This window comes from Littorina saxatilis, linkage group LG8, assembly GCF_037325665.1.
Source record: "Littorina saxatilis isolate snail1 linkage group LG8, US_GU_Lsax_2.0, whole genome shotgun sequence".
Classification (NCBI taxonomy): domain Eukaryota; kingdom Metazoa; phylum Mollusca; class Gastropoda; order Littorinimorpha; family Littorinidae; genus Littorina; species Littorina saxatilis.
Window position 1 is genome coordinate 17,493,740 of NC_090252.1, and position 20,000 is coordinate 17,513,739.

General features: G+C 40.5%; 1 protein-coding gene and 1 long non-coding RNA gene across 2 annotated transcripts in view; both read right to left on the reverse strand.

Annotated features, from left to right (window-relative positions):
- Positions 1 to 20,000, reverse strand: part of LOC138972946 (uncharacterized) — a 26,721-nt gene that overhangs the window by 5,933 nt on the left and 788 nt on the right. The window contains exon 2 of the mRNA XM_070345607.1: positions 444 to 668. Within this exon, the coding sequence (XP_070201708.1) occupies positions 444 to 654 (211 nt within the window). The 5' untranslated portion in view covers positions 655 to 668. The remainder of the gene's footprint in view (positions 1 to 443; positions 669 to 20,000) is intronic.
- Positions 6,794 to 12,973, reverse strand: LOC138972960 (uncharacterized). Its single transcript, XR_011457830.1, has 3 exons — positions 12,391 to 12,973; positions 11,839 to 11,987; positions 6,794 to 7,208 (listed from the first exon to the last, which is right to left on the reverse strand). It is a non-coding gene; the product is annotated as an uncharacterized lncRNA (long non-coding RNA).

A 20,000-nucleotide genomic window follows, 5' to 3' on the forward strand; every position in this document is an offset into this window, starting at 1 on the left:
TAACTTCCCGAAGGTATACTTATATATATGTTCAGACATGGAAGATGGTGAACACTTTGAAACAAAGCTTTCAGAACAACACACACACACACACACACACACACACACACACGCACACATACACACACACACACACCCACACACACACACATACACACACATACACACCCACATACACACACACATACACACACATATACACACACACACACACAGTGACACATACACACACACACACACACACACACACACACACACACACACACACACACACACACACAACACACACACACACATTCAAAATCACCTTCGTTTCCATTTCCAGTCTGCGTAAACCAATGTAGGCAAAACTCGACTTAATGTAAAAACGACACGTTTTTCTCCGTGGGATAATATCGTCACATTGGAACAGAGAAGGAATTACAATCCAATTACATTCTTACCTCCATCCTTTTCGCTTGCTCCGACAGCATAGTGTTTGACGAGAATTTCATCTTTGGTAATATTAATGTCTTTGTGGAAATAACATCTCACATATGTTGATTCCCCCACCACACATGAGGGTGCCACACATGTCGTAGGTGTTACTGCACAGGACAGGCCGATGGTCAGAACAAAAACAAAAAGTTCGTTCTGTCGGAGATGGGTCCGCATCCAAACTGTTTCTCCTGTCAAACGCACATGATAGTATGTAACAATTAACTGCACACATTCGTTGACTGCATTAGTAAAACATGGCGTCCCTATAGAGTCTGTGTAAGGACCTATTTTTTTTACATTTAGTCAAGTTTTGACATGTTTTTACATAGACAGGGAATCGAGACGAGGGTGTGGTGTGTGTGTGTGTGCGTGCGTGCGTGTGTGTGTGTGTGTGTGTGTGTGTGTGTGTGTGTGTGTATGTGTGTGTGTGTGTGTGTGTGTGTGTGTGTGTGTGTGTGTGTGTATCCTTGGCATTTGTTGTCATTAATCCAACAAAATAAGGGCACAAATTTGTGGCCCACAAACTGCAAATGTGCCTCACATTTTCTGGGGCTTATTTTTATGGGACACATTTTGGTTTTGTGGGCCACAAACTGTATTTGTGGAGCATAAAATAAGGGGCACAAATTAAGCTTCATAAAAAATAAGGACAAATATTTGTGGGGCTTAAACAGTGTTTTTGCCCCCAAAAAATGTTTGAGCTCTTTTTTCCCTCCTTATTTTGGACGTTGAGCGTGGTTTTCAGACCTACTGCGTTTCGGTTTTTAGTTAATGGCGGTCGAAGGCGATCTGTTTGGAAAGAATCTCCAATGGCAATGATGTTTGCTAATGCAAGAGAATTGGGACGGGCGAACCTTTGCATATTAACCAGAGGTAAGTTTCCATGTTTCGTTTCATAACTGAGAGTGGGTTTATGGTAGTATGTGTTGCAACATGTGTCATTTCGACTCACTCGAGTCACTGTCAGTGTCACTGTGTCAGTCCACAGGCGCAAGGTATCGTTCACTGAACCAACACGTAGATAGTTGCCCTGTACAGGGATTTTCTCATTAATTTGAAGAAGAAGATTACCACTACCACGTTTTTGCAACCTCTTTTCAAGGTGCATGATCATAATATTTTATAAATTCTTTTTGTTTTTAAAGATTGAGTCTAACTTGAAATACTCAAATAGGTAACCTTCTGATCGGTTCCCAATTATTTTATTGCAGGTTGGCATCAATCAGAAGAGAGCTAGAGCTAGTATGTTCAACTTCAAGGTCTCCTCTCAGCTGAAAAAGCCAACCGATTGCTGCATGATCTTGAGGCTGTCACTGACAGAAGTAAAATAGTTGATGCCACTGCCGCAGATTTTATTATGTACAACTGTCAGTGTTATGATGTACAGTGTGTTTTTTCCTTCCCCTCCCTTACATTCTCAAGTTCTGGTCAGAATAACTCATATGGAGGTGTGTGTGTGACTGTGAGCAAGACTGAGAGAGTGTTTTCATTTTATTTTTATAATTCATGTTCAGGGATAATAATAAAATAATGAACACCTACTGACTTAGAGTCCAAACCACAGAACTGCTCGAACCTCTTAGCTTTATTTCACCAGTATGATGATCATGCAGTTCCTCCAGTATTAGAATCATTACTAATACTAGAAGCGCATGACTTTCAGTGTGTACCTTTAAGTTTAATAAAGTACAATGTATTGCTGTAAACAGTCACTCACTCACTCACTGTCAGGATATATCTCATTCTCAGTGAAACTGTGTGTCAAGTTCTAGTATTTGTTTCCTTTGTGCTCTACACACATGCATACATGTTATACATATATATACATGTTATGTAATATGCATGTATAGAATATATATATATATGCACACATCAACTTGTCTACATTGTATGTCTGTCACTCTATCAGTCTATGTGAACAGATTCAGTTCACTGATTCAGTCAAAACTTCACTAAATGTAAAAGGACTTATAAAATTTTATATTCTAGAAAGATATCAATGCCACTGTCCCACAGTATCATAAGAATCAAGCGTTAATGTTGGTTTGGTCGTCTGTTGTCGTTTGTTGTTGTTGTTGTTTTACGGGGGAGGGTGCAGTGTGTAAATTCATCTGGTTCTGTGGACAGTGTGTTTGTTGTTCCTCCACATACTGCATGTAGCTCCTAGTACTACTTGTCCTGTCAACTAACTGTTTTAAATTCGTTGCTCAGAGGAATGTTACTTCAGCCAATAAATTATTACATATTACAGGTTGGCATCGATCCGGCACAGTGGAAGAAGCAGATTGATACCTTCATGATCCAGAGGCTGTCAAGACTCAAATGGGAAATATTTCATGCTAATGGCAATTCAGGTAAGAGTTCTGCTACATGATCATATTGTGTTTTATCCTCCCTCTCAGTCTCAAGTTCTGGTTACATTCTGACTGTTGGTGTGTGTTTGTGTGTGAGAACCGAAGTGTGTGTGTGTGTGTGTGTGTGTGTGTGTGTGTGTGTGTGTGTGTGTGTGTGTGTGTGTGTGTGTGTGTGTGTGTGTGTGTGTGTGTGTGTTTGATTTTCCCTGGCCAGTCAGGAGAGCTGCCAGACATTAATAGTAATAATACCTGCAGATTGTTCTAGCCCTGCAGATTGATGTTACACACCTTTGCTTTGCTTTTTGAATTTGATAGCAAGCGCTGACAGGGAATGTTTCTTCTATATTTCATATATGTTAAAAAGTAGGCATTGGAACTTGTCTACCAGGGAATTAGAATGTTTACGCTCTTGGCATTTATGTGGGTTTAGTGTGTGTGTGTGTGTCAGCAGAGACATAGGGTATGTCTCTGGTGTCAGTTAGAAACACAATTTACTCCTTACTCATACTTAAAACTTGTTCTTGTCATTGTGTTTGGATTTAAGATCAGTTCCTTTCTCATTTATTTGTCAGTAGGGACAGAAATTTGTCAGTAGGGACAGAAGATGACGAAGACCTGGCCAGTGAATGTGGATGAAAAGCAGTGCTATCCAAGTCCAGCTGTGATCGATGGGGAAACTACAGCAACAGCGGCAGTAAATGTCCACTCAGTATTGGTTGTACTGAGCATTACAACTTGTTGCTATTGTAAATTTGTGTCAATGTTTTAAAGGCCCACTACGCCTCATTTAAAAAGTTGTCCTCACCTTTAACATGGGATAAGACCATCCCTCCACTTGGTCACAGACCAAAAATCAACACTTTGACTGCTTTCAGTAGTGAGGTAGATATTTTGGTGGTTTCGGTGAATTTTTTTTTCTTTAGAAGAAGCTGTACCTGAATTTATTCTTTAAAAAAGATACCACTCTGCATAGAGAGCCTTGAGGCAGTTCATTTTTGGTATGCAACTATTAGTGCCTGTATGGTCTTATTTCATGTAAAAGCCTCGGGGATGTCGTCAGGCGTCCGACATAGACGGATTGAAAGGCTCAAATGTCCGATTCACATAGCCGCATGGCGGTCAGATGTCCTATCGTTTTGAACTGAGCGCTGTCATTGTCCGATAAGAACTCCATTCCTTCGGACAGCGCACTATTCTATATTTTTCTCTCAAGATACACATTTTCAAAAAGCGACCGAGCACTCTCGCGTACATGTGCACTGAAGTTGTGCAGTGCGGATCTTGTGTTTTCGGGAATTCCAAACCGTTTGTGATATGGGCTGTTTGGGCACACCTGTCTGCAGCACATTAAAGTTAGGAGTACGGGAGACAACTCCAACTGACCATAAGTCTTGCGTCTGCTTTTGGTTTCAGTTCGAGATATTTTGACGAAGCGCATTGAATTATGCCACCGAAATAAAACTAAGGCCTGTCCACTTACAAAAATTGCTCGGTCAAAGTACAGTAAATCTTACATTTTGTTAAGGAAATGTGCGGCAGTAAAATTGAATTTGGAGAATACATGGAATAACCTGGTTTTCTGGGAAGTGACATAAAAATAAATAGAACAATTGTGAATACTTCTTCTTCTTCTTCTGTGTTCGTGGGCTGAAACTCCCACGTACACTCATGTTTTTGCACGAGTGGATTTTTACGTGTATGACCGTTTTTACCCCGCCATTTAGGCAGCCATACGCCGCTTTCGGAGGATTGTGAATACTGATCGACATAGAGTGCCGTTGCTATGGAAACAGTCGTTACATTGGATTTCTAGGAAACAGTTTAACAGCGACATCATACATCAGAAATTCCTAATATTTGGCACAAAGATGCACATGTATCATATCTACAATCATATAGAACGATTTGTTTACAACAGACTACAGTTGAATTTTAATATCTTTTGTCATAAGAATGAACGAATTTCTCACTGCATATTCATTACAATAATTAATTTAAATTCAACTGTAGTTGTTTAAAAAAAAACACGTTCTATATGATTGTAGATATAATACATGTGTATCCTTGTGCCAAATATTATGAATTTCTGATGTATGATGTTACTGTAAAGCCGTTTTCTAGAAATCCCGTATGACGCTGTAAATGCCAGTTTTCATCGCAACAGCAGTCAATATCCATCCACAATGTTTTCATTCATTTTAATAAGTCACTTCAATAACTACCCAGAAAACTGAGTTATTCCTTGACTGTATTCTTCAAGTTTAAGTTTGGTAATTTTACTGCCGCACATTGCCTTAAGTCATAAATACAGGGTATAGGGTTCCAGTAACATAGGCCATTCTTCTTTATTGATTATGAACTTTGGAAGGTTAGATGTTGGATCTGATTTAAAAAATATTTTTTTTCCTTGATGTGTTGTACTAAGATCAACCGTCTGCTTGGACATATACTAGAGATCCACTACCTGGCTGCTGTCTGCGGAAAATCGATTAATTCATATAAAAATATGCCTTACAGGGAAGCAGCTAGCCGGTTGACTGTACATGTGTTTGTGTAGAGGTGTTCTTATTGCATGTTCAAGCCAGGACAGATGGTGACCTGAAACATTTACACATTACATATGTGCAAGTCAAGTGTGATGATATATTTGTTTGACTGATTATGGGCATTAAAATAAAACTGCAAAAAGAATACTTACACTTGAGATCTGATTTTGTGTGTGTCTGTGCGCATGAGGGTGTGTGGGGGCCATTTGATTTGACATACTTGCAGAAGAAACAAACAGAGGTAACTGATAAACTGTATTTATTAACACAAAGATGTAAACAAAGTGAGTTCACACATTTCACAAAAGTAAAACAAGGCAGTCTCACATGCATTCACAATATTTAGTACTCACATGAATGGCCAAAGATTATAGGCTGAGAATGCAAGTTCTAATTTGGCACATTTGTACATGTAGCTGCATCCGCTAGACATATATATATCCATCTTACAATAAAAAAAAAAAACTACCGTAGTGGTTAGGACATCGGCCTGAAAATCTAGGTCCTAGGTTCGAATCTCTGCAGAGGCATTTAATTTTCCCCTTGGTTGAAATAAAAATGCTCAATCCAGAGAGAGCAACCGTAAAGTTACCATGGTAAAAGTAAAGCGTTGAATGCAGCTATGAAGGTCATGCCAGCAGTGTGGGTCAAGATTCAGGCCGCCTTCTATGCACAGAATTCTGTGTAGGATTCTCAGCTCTATCTTTACAAACACATAATCCCCAATAGTCATACAGTGGAACCCCCCTTTTAAGACCCCCTCCATTTTAAGACCTTGTTTTCTCAGACTTTCTGTTCATAACCTCTGTAAATTTACCTCCATTTTAAGACCCCCTCCTTCTTAAGACCTGATTTTCTCAGATTTGTGGAGGTCTTAAAAGGGGGGTTCCACTGTAGCTGTAAGACATAATTTAGTTTAAAACACTTATGCCTTTTGGGGGAAATAAATTAATAAGAAAAGACATCACCACACTAAGAAGTCAGGGTGCTGACTTTTGCTATGTGACCAAGTGGAAGGATTTTCTTATCCCATGCAAAAAGCCTGATGAAGGTCTGACACAGTGAGGCGAAGTGTTTTAATGAGGCAGAGCAGGCCTTTAAAAAATAAGTTCACCACATCCAAGTGAAAGACACAATCTTGGCAGACTGTATTACAAAAGCAACATTTCAGCACAACATAAGAATGAATTGAACCATCCAGGATGCACCAGAACGACCCAAAAACAGAATCAATGAAAATTTTAAACAAGATAAAGTATTGACTAGGATTCAAAGGAAGAAAAAGTCATGGGTTAACGCATTTCATGTGCATAATGCAGTTTAAAGATCTAAATTCTAATATTGCAAACAAAGTCTTTACATGAACACGCATTGACCGAAACATGCACACACATCTCCCAAAGCTAAGCCTGTGTGTAAAATACTGCATGTGAACAGCTTAACTTAAAGCACTCAAACAACATAAAAGATAATACCACTTTATGTAGTAAAAACAAACAAACCGCTGTTTGCTGTAAGAAAATATCTGCATACCAAACACTACCTGTATTTAGCTGAATTGACAACTTACATAAGTCAAAATGTACCCTTGATCCACACCGCACCACACATTATTTGTGTAGAATGTTATTGTTAATGTGTTACATGTTCATTTCACCACTAAGGCAACAGAAAACCTCTGTAAGTGTAAGCATCTTCAGATGGACTATATTAAAGCAGTTCTGGTAGCTCTGTCAGCACAGAATGGACTGAATCTGATCATCATCTGCAGCAAAGCCAGGCACCACTCTGCAAGCTGCCTGCACGTCATATCTCGGCACCTCACTTCCTGGAAAATAAAGAAAATGTATTACTGAGCACATCCAGACTTTGCTGTGCGCTGATGGGAATATGTATTGGGTATCGAGAAGAGGGTGTGTGTTGCGGGTGGGGGTGCGGAAAGGTAGGTAGGAGGTAATACTTGTTCTTCACAAGATCAGTGGGATGGAGAATAGTGTGGGTAATACTGACAGTGACAACTATGAACTAAACTGTAAACATTGTTCTGTAATATTACAGGTGCCATCATTCTTTCCTGTGAAAACCATTTATTTCATGGATATATATTTATACTTTCATCATTAAAATTAAAAAGATAATCTTTCATCATTAAAATTAAAAAGACTTCCTCACAAGGTTACCTTTCTAACAACATGATATCCTGTTATGCTGCTGATGTGAGCAGCTTTTCTGAAATGTTATGGAAAGCTACTATTTTTTTAAATTCAGCATGAGCCCTCATCCCACACACATATTTAGCATTGACACCTTACAGTTTTGTTGAGAAATGTGATGTGAATTCATTCAGAAAATTCTAACTCTGCGCGGGGCAGTCAGGGTGTTGAATGTAGAAGTAGGTATCCAAGTACACAGGCGGTATTAGGCCCAAAAAAAAAAATTGTCTGTTTAGGGTAACCCGACCGACCCTATCGATTTGGCGCCGACCCAAAAACTTTTTTTTGATTTCAAAAAAAAGAAAAAAAAAATTTAAGAGGTAAAAATGCTAAAAAGAGACATTTGGCGTTTCTTTCTCTCCCTTTCTCTCTGTTTTATTTATACGTTAGTTTTGAAACATGTATTCATCAAATATAAGAAGTGAATGTTCAGCCAACATAGCATTTACACACACACACACACACACACACACACACACAAAAAAAAACTTTACCTACCTACCGACCCTACTTTTTTTGGTCATGTTACCCTAAACAGACAATTTTTTTTTTTTGGGCCTTACAATTTACATTGTAACTCTTATTCCATGTAAAATAAAAATAATTTAAAAAAAATGGCCAGATCTGTTATTGTGAGCTTAGGAAAGGACTGACTGTATTTAAAATAATTCCAGTAATGAGTAAATCTTTCATTCTAGCTATTTCCTGTTTTTATATTTAGTCAAGTTTTGACTAAATATTTTAACATCGAGGGGGGAATCGAGACGAGGGTCGTGGTGTATGTGTGTGTGTGTGTGTGTGTGTGTGTGTGTGTGTGTGTGTGTGTGTGTGTGTCTGTCTGTCTGTGTGTGTGTGTGTGTGTGTGTGTAGAGCGATTCAGACTAAACTACTGGGCCGATCTTTATGAAATTTGACATGAGAGTTCCTGGGTATGATATCCTCAGACGTTTTTTTAATTTTTTTGATAAATGTCTTTGATGACGTCATATCCGGCTTTTCGTGAAAGTTGAGGCGGCACTGTCATGCCCTCATTTTTCAACCAAATTGGTTGAAATTTTGGTCAAGTAATCTTCGACAAAGCTCGGACTTCGGTATTGCATTTCAGCTTGGTGGCTTAAAAATTAATTAATGACTTTGGTCATTAAAAATCTGAAAATTGTAAAAAAAATATTTTTTTTATAAAACGATCCAAATTTACGTTCATCTTATTTTCCATCATTTGCTGATTCCAAAAACATATAAATATGTTTTATTTGGATTAACAACAAGCTCTGAAAATTAAATATATAAAAATTATTATCAATTTTTTTGTTTCCAAATCAATTTAAAAACACTTTCATCTTATTCCTTGTCGGTTCCTGATTCCAAAAACATATAGATATGATATGTTTGGATTAAAAACACGCTCAGAAAGTTAAAACGAAGAGAGGTACAGAAAAGCGTGCTATCCTTCTCAGCGCAACGAATACCCCGCTCTTCTTGTCAATTCCACTGGCACTGCCTTTGCCACGGGCGGTGGAGTGACGATGCTACGAGTATACGGTCTTGCTGCGTTGCGTTGCGTTCAGTTTCATTCTGTGAGTTCGACAGCTACTTGACTAAATGTTGTATTTTCGCCTTACGCGACTTGTTTTTGTTTGTTTGTTTGCTTTAACGCCCAGCCGACCACGAAGGGCCATATCAGGGCGGTGATATTACGTTCATCCAAACACACACTTCGTGTAATAGAGACATGGACGAGCTTAATTATATGGAAGGCGAAAAGGGTCAAAATTAATGATCGAGCAAAAGGATCGAGTAAAAGGATGCATACTTTTCGCGTTTGACCCTTTCCGCCCTACGCGCGGAGCAGTGAATCTCTGAACATTCTGAGAATGTGCGCAAGCGTCACATTTCTTTGTGCATGTGAAAAAGCCAGGCTGTTCACGGGGTCCATGCTGTATGAAACGCTTGGGAACTGTTGGTTTGCATATTTTGCCAATGTTTTTTCCTCCGTTTGTCTGCCCCTATGAACGTTTTCTTGGGGACAATATCTTTGTTTCTGTCATCTTCATAAAGAAGTTGCAGGTTGTCTTTGATGATGTGGCTTTTAGATGGCACTCTGGGATCATAGGTCGTGACCCATGCAATCTTTATTCGATCCTTTTTAAATTTAGTCAAGTTTTGACTAAATGTTTTAACGTAGAGGGGGGAATCGAGACGAGGGTTGTGGTGTATGTGTGTGTTTGTGTCTGTCTGTGTGTGTGTGTGTAGAGCGATTCAGACCAAACTACTGGACCGATCTTTATGAAATTTGACATGGGAGTTCCTGGGTATGATATCCCCAGACTTCTTTTTTCATTTTTTGGATCAATATATTTGATGACGTCATATCCGGCTTTTTGTAAAAGTTGAGGCGGCACTGTCACACCCTCATTTTTTTAATCAAATTGATTGAAACTTTTGTAAAGCAATCTTCGACGAAGGCCGGACTTCGGTATTGCATTTCAGCTTGGTGGCTTAAAAATTAGTTAATGACTTTGGTCATTAAAAATCTGAAAATTGTAATAATTTAGTTTTTTACATAAAACGATCCAAATTTACGTTTATCTTATTTTACATGATTTCCTGATTCCAAAAACATATAAATATGTTTTATTTGGATTAAAATCAAGCTCTGAAAATTAAAAATATAAAAATTATGATCAAAATTAAATTTCCGAAATCGATTTAAAAACAATCTCATCCTTGTCGGTTCCTGATTAAAAAAAACATATAGATATGATATGTTTGGATTAAAAACACGCTCAGAAAGTTAAAACGAAGAGAGGTACAGAAAAGCGTGCTATGCAGCACAGTGAAACCACTACCGCGCTAAACAGGCTCGTCAGTTTCACTCCGTTTTGCACAAGCGGCGGACTACGGTCATTGTGAAAAAATGCAGTGCGTTCAGTTTTATTCTGTGCGTTCCACAGCTTGACTAAATGTAGTAATTTCGCCTTACGTGACTTGTTTTTTCTTGCATCGCAATAGTTCAATGTTCATACAAACAGTATAATGCACTTTATGAGTATAGGGTTGCAACAAACTTTAAGATGGGAAGGAGAGAGAAATAAAGATATTTGTACCATTAGGCCAAAAAAAACCAGGTGTGGTTAAGGTAACATAGCCAAAATAAATAGGGTAGGAAGGTAGGCAATCACTTTTTTTTTAATACTTTTTTTTCTTAATAGCAAAGAAGCCAAGCGTGTAGCACTCGCAACCGAAGAAGATGCCGCCATTTTTGTCATGGCAAGCGTCTGTTGGGCCTTTTTAGTAATTTCCCTTGCATCGTCTGTCGTCTGCATGACGACTCGAGCGCTTTCGCTTTCATTGCGTTTTCTGCACTCGTTTTCATTTTTTTTGGAGAAATATAATAAAAAGTTATTGGGTCGGCCCCTAAAAATAGGGTAGGTCGGGTTACCGTAACCACACCTATTTTTTTGTTAGGCCTTATTTATATATACAAAGTACATCATACCAATTACCATGCACAGTATTACTATGCATCTTCAAATGTATGAATAATTTTATCTACAAAGTATTTGTAATACAATTTACAAAGAACAAAAGACTGCTGAATTATCTACATCAGTACCTGTTTATAGCTTCAGGCTACCATCAATCAATCAATCAATATGAGGCTTATATCGCGCGTATTCCGTGGGTACAGTTCTAAGCGCAGTTTTTTTTGGGGGGGGATTTAAAAAAAAATTATGCAATTTTATCGCGCACATATTCAAGGCGCAGGGATTTATTTATGCCGTGTGAGATGGATTTTTTTTTACACAATACATCACGCATTCACATCGGCCAGCAGATCGCAGATCGCAGCCATTTCGGCGCATATCCTACTTCTCACGGCCTATTATTCCAAGTCACACGGGTATTTTGGTGGACATTTTCATCTGTGCCTATACAATTTTGCCAGGAAAGACCCTTTTGTCAATCGTGGGATCTTTAACGTGCACACCCCAATGTAGTGTACACCGAAGGGACCTCGGTTTTTCGTCTCATCCGAAAGACTAGCACTTGAACCCACCACCTAGGTTAGGAAAGGGGGGAGAAAATTGCTAACGCCCTGACCCAGGGTCGAACTCGCAACCTCTCGCAAGTGCGTTACCACTCGGCCACCCAGTCCATCACCAATACCTAATATATATATAAATTTTACCATACAGATTTGACAAGCAAAAGCTGTAAGTGGTAAAGAAATGTGTAACTTACTCTTCAGGGGTAGTCTGTAATGTAATGCACCACGCCAAGTCATCCTGATACCTCTCCAGTACATGTATCCATGTTTAAAGGTAAACTGTTGGAACTGGAAGACAGGAGCTGTATGAATGATGCACATCATCTCTGGTTTCTCGGGAGGCCTGAAAAAAACCAGAACAATATTAACATAAAATGTCTTGAAAATGAAATAAGTACTGTTTCAACTTCACTATCAGAGCCAAATCACTCACTAATTCAGCAATTGTTTTGTTTATTCTTTTACAACCATAGTTCATACACTGATACAGCAGCATTTGATTCTGTGCATGCAAATTAAAGATATCAAGCATTTTATAAACTTGAGTAAAAAAAAAGAACACAACAAAAACACACTCAGTCAGTCAGTGACTCACAGTCACACCCAGTTACTCAGTAACACCAGGGACCTATATTAGGTCTATGAGACTATGGTAACACACATACAAAACAGATAAATCTTGCTCAGTTCTACAAAGGCCACGTTTGCAATGGTCATGTCTTGGATTTTAAAAAACAATAACTTACCTGCTGGTTGATCCAAACCGATGATTGAAAATCAGTGAGACGAGACTGAGAGGAAAATGTCCTGTAGTGTACAGTGCGATTCATCGCCAACCTCCCCATTCAAGGCAGACCGTGTCCAGCTGTACCATTCACATCCCGATTGTATTCCTTCAGAAGGGCAGTCAGTGTTTCAACTTCTTTGTCGATATATTTCTCTGGTGGACGTGTTGAACTGCCAAATATTAGATTCACGAACGACGGCCGCCATGTTTTTTCGTCAACACTACTATTCATGTACTCCACTGAGGAAGAGCGTTTTATTGTGTCTTAAAACCGACTTCTCGGGAAAGTGATCAATCGAATTTTATGGTCCACAAAAACTTGCTTCATATTTTATTTAAGGACTACTTTTATTTGCCTTTATTTTTATGGCGCACATTTTGTGCCCCACATTTTGTTTTGGCCTTCATTTTGTGGTCCACAAACTGGAAATGTGTCCCACAAATTTGTGGGCTTATTTTTGTGGTCCACAAACTGGAAATGTGCCCCACAAATTTGTGGGCTTATTTGTTGGATTAATGACATCGAATGCCAAGGATATGCGTGTATGTGTGTATGTGTGTGTGTATGTGTGTGTGTATGTGTGTGTATGTGTGTGTGTGTGTAGAACGAGTCCAAGACAAATACCGGATTGATCTTAATTAAACTTTACATGAGAGTTGTTCGGTAAAATATCCCCAGACTATTAATTTTTCCTCTTTTTTGACAAACATCATTGATGACCTCTTATCCGGCTTTTCGTGAAAGTTGAGGCGGCACTGTCACGCCCTTATTTTACGATCAAATGGATTGACATTTTACCGGAACCATGCGTCTATATAGCTATTCTGATGAACACGTGGGGGAATTCGGGGGCCGTGATTAGATGGTCTCTTCCGATCATCAAAGCATAATGCTACGGAAGTCGGCCATTTTTCTCAATATCCAAAAGAATATTGTCAATAACAAAGACGCATGGTTCCGGTTTATTCCACGTGTATAAAGTACACGCATACCTCGCCAGGTTTGTTTATGTGACTAGTCGACAGACGATGCCATTTGTTTTGTGTGTGTTTTTGTTGTTGCCTACTGTACATGACATACATTACGTGTAAAATCCAGTTCTTTAACAGGCAACAAACCTTGCAAATTTCCAGAAGCTGCAATCTGAAGCGACCTATCTCTGATTCTAGCATCTGTAGCAACGTGACGTCTCACTAATCGTTATTAAGATCACTTATATATAGCCTGAGCTTACAGTGAATTGTTTGTGAAATGCGATCTCCAGAATACCAATAACACGGCGGACTTAAATCGTTTTTTGACAAAAAGTGGTTCAATTCACTTAGGGACTCACTAAGTTTTATGTAGTCTGGTAAAGAATTCCAGAGTTGTGTTGAAGATGGGAGAAATGAGTTTCTGTATAATTCAGTGACGATGGAACTTTCCTATCTAAAGGTCTGCGCTGGCGATATATGGGTTATTAGTTGATACTAATGGTGGCAATATCGCAAGTAAGTAGTTTGGCACCTTACGGTGTACAATCTTGTGAAATAATATCAATTTTTGACGTTTACGCCTATCTAAAAGTGAAATAAAGCCTGACTCGTCGTACAGTTGTTGATGGCTTGTACCGCGGACTGCTCCAACAATGGTCTTCATCTTCAAAGCTTCATCTTTGGCGGGAAGTGATGTCTGAAGAGGTTGATTCACGGGTGTGTGTGTGTGTGTGTGTGTATGTGTGTGTGTGTGTGTGTGTGTGTGTGTGTGTATGTGTGTGTGCGTGTTAGTGTGTGTGTGTGTGTGTGTGAGAGAGAGAGAGAGAGAGAGAGAGAGAGAGAGAGAGAGAGAGAGAGAGAGAGAGAGAGAGAGAGAGAGAGAGAGAGAGAGAGGAGGAGGAGGAAGTTTTGTGCAATAACGCATTCTTTGAACACTTTTATGGCAAATGACCAAAATATCGTTTTTCTAGCTAAGGAACCGCTCCTGCCAAGGGTATAATACCTATTAAACGCCCACCCCCCACTTTTGGGAAAAATTGGTATAGGGTGGGTGGGCGTATACAAGGTAGATAATGTTAACCAACAATTTAAAAAACCCTCATTCTCGCCTTAAATTAATTTTTAAAATCAATTTTGATATTACAACGTACTCCCTTGCACACGAAGAAAATAAACAAAAACAAACAAAATTAGTGACAAAAAGTATTTTAAAAAAAAGTAAGGCCTGATGGTGATTTGAACTTGAATCAATCGCGCATCAGGCGAATTCGATAACCGTTCGGCTACAGAGACAACAAATTCTCGCCACTGTAATGCATTAAACAAGACGCTAGCACGCTTTCGCAACACGCCGTTATAATCGAGCATCGGTTGAAATCTTTTGTGAGCAGAATCTCTTATTTCACCGCAATGCATTGGTGCTTAAATAACACCATGAGGGACATAAATCTACGAACAATATTTAATAATAATACGAATATTTGTAAAGCGCACATATGTGACCCTCCACCACGGAATGAGTCGCATGTCACCTTTGCATGATTTTCATATTTTTACATTTTCCTTTAGAGTTTTTTTATGCTCTATCCAGTTGTGAAAACCGTTTTTAGAAAAGAGCGAAAACTGTTTGAGTTATAAGCCTGTGACTAAGGTGACCCTCACACTGTTACCAGACACTCCCTGGACTTATATTAAGCCTAGCGCAGAACCGCGCGAGGTGACATGCGACTCATTTCGTGGTGGAGGGTCACATATCTCACCAACAGGCGACCCAAGGCGCACATACACTCATTCACACACACGGAGACTTAAAGTCACTAACGCACACACACCATCAACCATCACATATGTACAGTTATTCAGGGTGGGATGGGGGTGGGCAGTGTAGAATGCATGGACTATTTGGAAAAAAGGAATGTCTTGAGTGCAGATTTGAATGATTCGAGGGACTGTTGTTGACGGAGGGGGAGAGGTAGTGTGTTCCATTGGCTAGGTGCTTGGAAAGAAAATGAGAGTTGACCTGCTGTTTTGAGTTTGGTGTGGGGGATGTTGAGCTTAAGGGAGTCGGCAGATGATCTGAGTGCTCGTGAAGGGACATAGAGAGAGAGAGAGAGAGAGAGAGAGAGAGAGAGAGAGAGAGAGAGAGAGAGAGATAGAGAGAGAGAGAGAGAGAGAGAGAGAGAGAGAGAGAGAGAGAGAGAGAGAGAGAGAGAGAGAGAGAGAGAGAGTCAGAGAGATAGGCAGGGGCGAGACCATGGAGGCATTTGTAGGTGAGAGTGTTGATTTTGTATGTGATACGGGCAGGAACGGGCAACCAGTGGAGCTGATTTAGGAGGGGGGTGATATGGTCTCTCTTTTTCTTCCGTAAGACAAGACGGGCAGAGCTATTTTGAATGCGTTGGAGACGAGAGATAGAAGAAGAGGGAAGACCCGCCAAGAGAGAGTTACAATAGTCAAGACGTGAGAGAATGGTGGAAGTGAACAGTTTGGCGGTAGCATCTGTGGTGAGGTACTTGCGGATAGTGGCGATGCGGCGGAGTTGGAAGTAGCAGGTGCGATAGACAGAAGAGATGTGTTGTTTCATGGAAAGGGTGTTGTCTAGAGTGACTCCGATATTTTTGACAGCAGAAGACAGAAGAGTCAGAGAGTTGAAGAGAGTCGGAGGTGGCTTTGGAGAGTTTGGATGTAGTGCCTATTAGAATGGCTTTAGTTTTGTTGCTATTGAGCTGAAGTTTGTTTTCTGTCATCCAATTCTGCACGTCAGTGATAGTGTCAGAGATAGAGGAAAGAAGAGATTCAGACTGGTCAGGGGATGAGCTGTTGTGAAGTTGAGAGTCGTCGGCAAAAGAGTGGTGGAGAACGTTGTGTCGGTCAAGGATGTGGTCAAGAGGTTGAGTGTAGAGAGTAAATAGTACAGGCCCAAGGACTGAGCCCTGAGGGACTCCGCACTCAAGCCTGATGGGGTCAGAGTTCAGTTTGTCAATCGCAACAGTCTGGTAGCGGTCGGTGAGATAAGAAGAGAACCAAGAAAGGATACCAAAGGTGTGCTGAAGGCGTTGAAGGAGGATGTTGTGGTCGACTGTGTCAAAGGCCGCTGATAGATCAAGTAGAGCGACGGCAGAGATTTCAGCTTGGTCAGTGGCAAGGAGGAGATCATTAGTTATTTTGAGAAGGGCAGTTTCGGTGGAGTGGTGAGGACGATAGGCAGATTGAAGCGGAGATAGAAGATTGTTGCAAAGAAGGTGAGAGTTGAGTTGTTTCAGGACGACTCTTTCAAGGAGTTTGGAGATGAAGGAAAGGTTTGAGACAGGGCGGTAGTTGCTGAGAGTGTTTGGGTCAAGCGATGGTTTCTGCAGTAGAGGTTTGACAATAGCAGTCTTAAAGGAGTTGGGGACAGTGCCTGTTTGCAGAGAAGTGTTGATGATTTTGAGAATAGAAGGGAGGAGTTCAGGAAGACAGTCAGAGTAGGGATGTGTGGGAAGAGGGTCAAGGTCACAGGTTTTCAAGGTCATTTCTTTGAGGACTTTCTCCAGGACAGTGAGAGGGAGAGGCTGAAAGTGTGTGAAGGGAGTGCCTGTAAATGCAGGAGGAGTTTCAGAGTTTTGGTGTGGGATTTTGTCTAGTTTGTCACGGATGGTTTGGATCTTGTTATGGAAGTAATCAGAGAAAGATTGCGACAGTTTGGAGGGGTCGATGTTGTTGGGCAAGGGAGAAGCAGAAGAGCAGCCAAGAAGGTCATTCATTGTGGAGAAGAGTGTTTTGGCAGAGGTTGTTTCACAGATTTTGGTGCTGTAGTGCGATTGTTTGGCGTCTGTGATGAATGTCTGAACATGTTCCTTTTGCTTGTTGTAAATCTGTCTGTCAACTACCAGCTTTGAGGTTCGCGACTTCCTCTCTGCTCGGCGACGCAACTGTTTTGCATACTTAACTTCAGCTGTGATCCAGGGTGCAGAAGGCCTATCTACGATGAGTTTGGTTTTTGCGGGCGCATGTTCATCAAGAAGTGTGCTGAGAGTGGAGTCGTAATGACGTACAGGATCTGAGGATACCGGAGGATCAAGCAGTCGGCGGGCTGCTTCTGCGCGAAATGTGTCAGTGTTAACTTCTTTGAGGTACGTCACGGCGGACTACGCGCTTTTTCTGTTTGGATGGTTTGGCCATCTTAAGAGAGAACAAAACTGCAGAGTGATCGGATCTGAGGTAGTCATTCAGAAGGATGTCGTACACCAGGTCAGTGGACTCATGGGTGACAATCCAGTCAATGATGTGTGTTTTGCGTGTGGGAGTGTCTACATGCTGTTTGAGGTCGTGACAGTCAAGAAGGTCCATCGTCTGTCTTGTGTCGGTGTTCTGTGGCTGGTCGAACTGTATGTTGAAATCGCCGATGAGGACGATGTTTGAGGTGTGAGTGTAGTGATGTTGAAGCATTTCTTCAGCTTCTGTGAGAAACATGGGGAATGTGAACTTGTTCTTTGCATTGGGGGGAGGGCGGTATATACAGATCACACAAGTGCTAGTGCCAGAGCAGGTAATCACCATCTCTACAATTTCAAAGGTAGTGTGTTCATAAGGAACGGATGTTCTGAAAGTAACAAAAGGTTCTAACGACTTCCTGAAAACAACAGCAATCCCACCACCTCTAGAGGATCGGGGGCATGACTTTAAACAATAGCCAGGTGGAGTCAAGAGTTGGCATGTGGCTTCATGGCCAGTATCACTTAGCCAAGTTTCTGTCAGAAACATCACATGTAGGTTTTGTTCCAGAATAAAGTCACATATTGCTTCTGGTTTGCCTGATTTCACAGCGGACTGCGAGTTCAGATGACACAGGCGAAGGTTCTTTGAGCGGGTCACATTACTAGTACATGAGTCATTCAGTGAGCGTTCCTGACACGCAACAATTTGGGGTAGAGATGCACTACAAGCATCGTACAGTCCAGAGGGGAGAGGGGACGTAGCTGTCGGAGGAAGGTCAGTGTCAGAGTCATTGCCGTCAGATGACGGCGACAAGATTTATTCAAACTTGACGGTTTTAATGGACAGTGTTGGTGAAGTTACTGACAGGTAGCGACTTTACAGGAGGAGGATGGGTCCTCTAACTTTACAGCTCGGAGACAACCCGGTAAGGACTTACCGGTGTTTCATAAATAACACTTAGCAGTTGGCGGACTTATTGAGCGTAAGTGGTTTTACAGGCCAGTATATGAGTTGAAGCTTTTTCAAGAATAAATCTTGTTCAAATATTGTTTGTAGAGAGGAGCAAGCATGAGGAATCTCCTATTCTAAAAATAACCAATTCTGGTAGCTGCCGACCTTCCGCCAGACACACATTAATACCGGGGAAAAATAAATAATTACTGGGCAGTACAAATAAATACCGGGCGGTAGTTAAACGACAGTTTGACTTTAAAGGACACACTGTTGCAGCTTTTTCAAGAATACGGGCCGAGGCCTAAAAATGTCAGAGCATGTATTGATTACACAAGGTAGGCATATTTTATGAGAAAATGTAATGGTAGCTAGGGCTGTTTGAATAGTTCTGATCTGTGACTAGATTATTGCGTTGTAATTATTGTTTGCGTTTGTGAATTGATAAAAAAAATTAAAATAACAGCATTTATGTAGTTATTTTCACCACAATGCCACATTCACTAATTTCAACCAAACATTCACGTTGCATTCACGTGGAATTTACGTAAAAACGCAACGTAATTTTCACCAAACAAAAAACACAACACAAACACAACCAAAAATTCACGTTGTATTCACGTAAAACACAACGTTGTTTTTCAACGTTATTTCCATGTGGTTTCGTCCAAACAAATCTACGTAAAAAAAACGTTGACACGCAACGTAAACTCAGCGTTGCCCAACGTGAATACAACGTAACATTGTTTGCTGGGTTATGACTAGAGTATAGTTCTAACCATGTATAGCCCTCAGTATGCTCCCATGAGTTTCGGTTTGTGAGGAAAGATCAGTGACGCAATTGCACAAGGCAGAAAACCATTGATGGAATAACATACCACTGGCTGTGCTTAACGTAGGGTGCAGACCATGCAGCTACGAGATTTGCTTGATTACTCAGAAAAGCAGGTGACATCTTTCTTGGCAAAATGTGGTCAGAAAACACGTATTCGTAAGTCTCGATATATCAAATTTTGGATAATGTATTCAGTGTGTGTTCATTTGGGTTTTGTTCGTGTGTGCGTGCCTGTTTGTCTGTATGGTTGTGTTACAGTTGTCTCTCTCTCTCTCTCTCTCTCTCTCTCTCTCTCTCTCTCTCTCTCTCTCTCTCTCTCTCTCTCTCTCTCTCTCTCTCTCTCTCTCTCTCTCTCTCTCTCTCTCTCTCTCTCTCTCTCTCTCTCTCGCTCTCTCGCTCTCGCTCGCTCTCGCTCTCTCTCTCCCTCTCTGACGTTAAACAAGGCTCATCTGTGTTCATGTATAAAATTCTAAATGACGACTGTCCTAAATATTTGCAATCACATTTCAAACATGCCACAAAAAGATATGGGTCCCAAAAAATCATCCCTCCCATACCTCGCATAGACCTCTACAAATCGAGTTTAGCCTTCTCGGGAGCGTTTCTCTGGA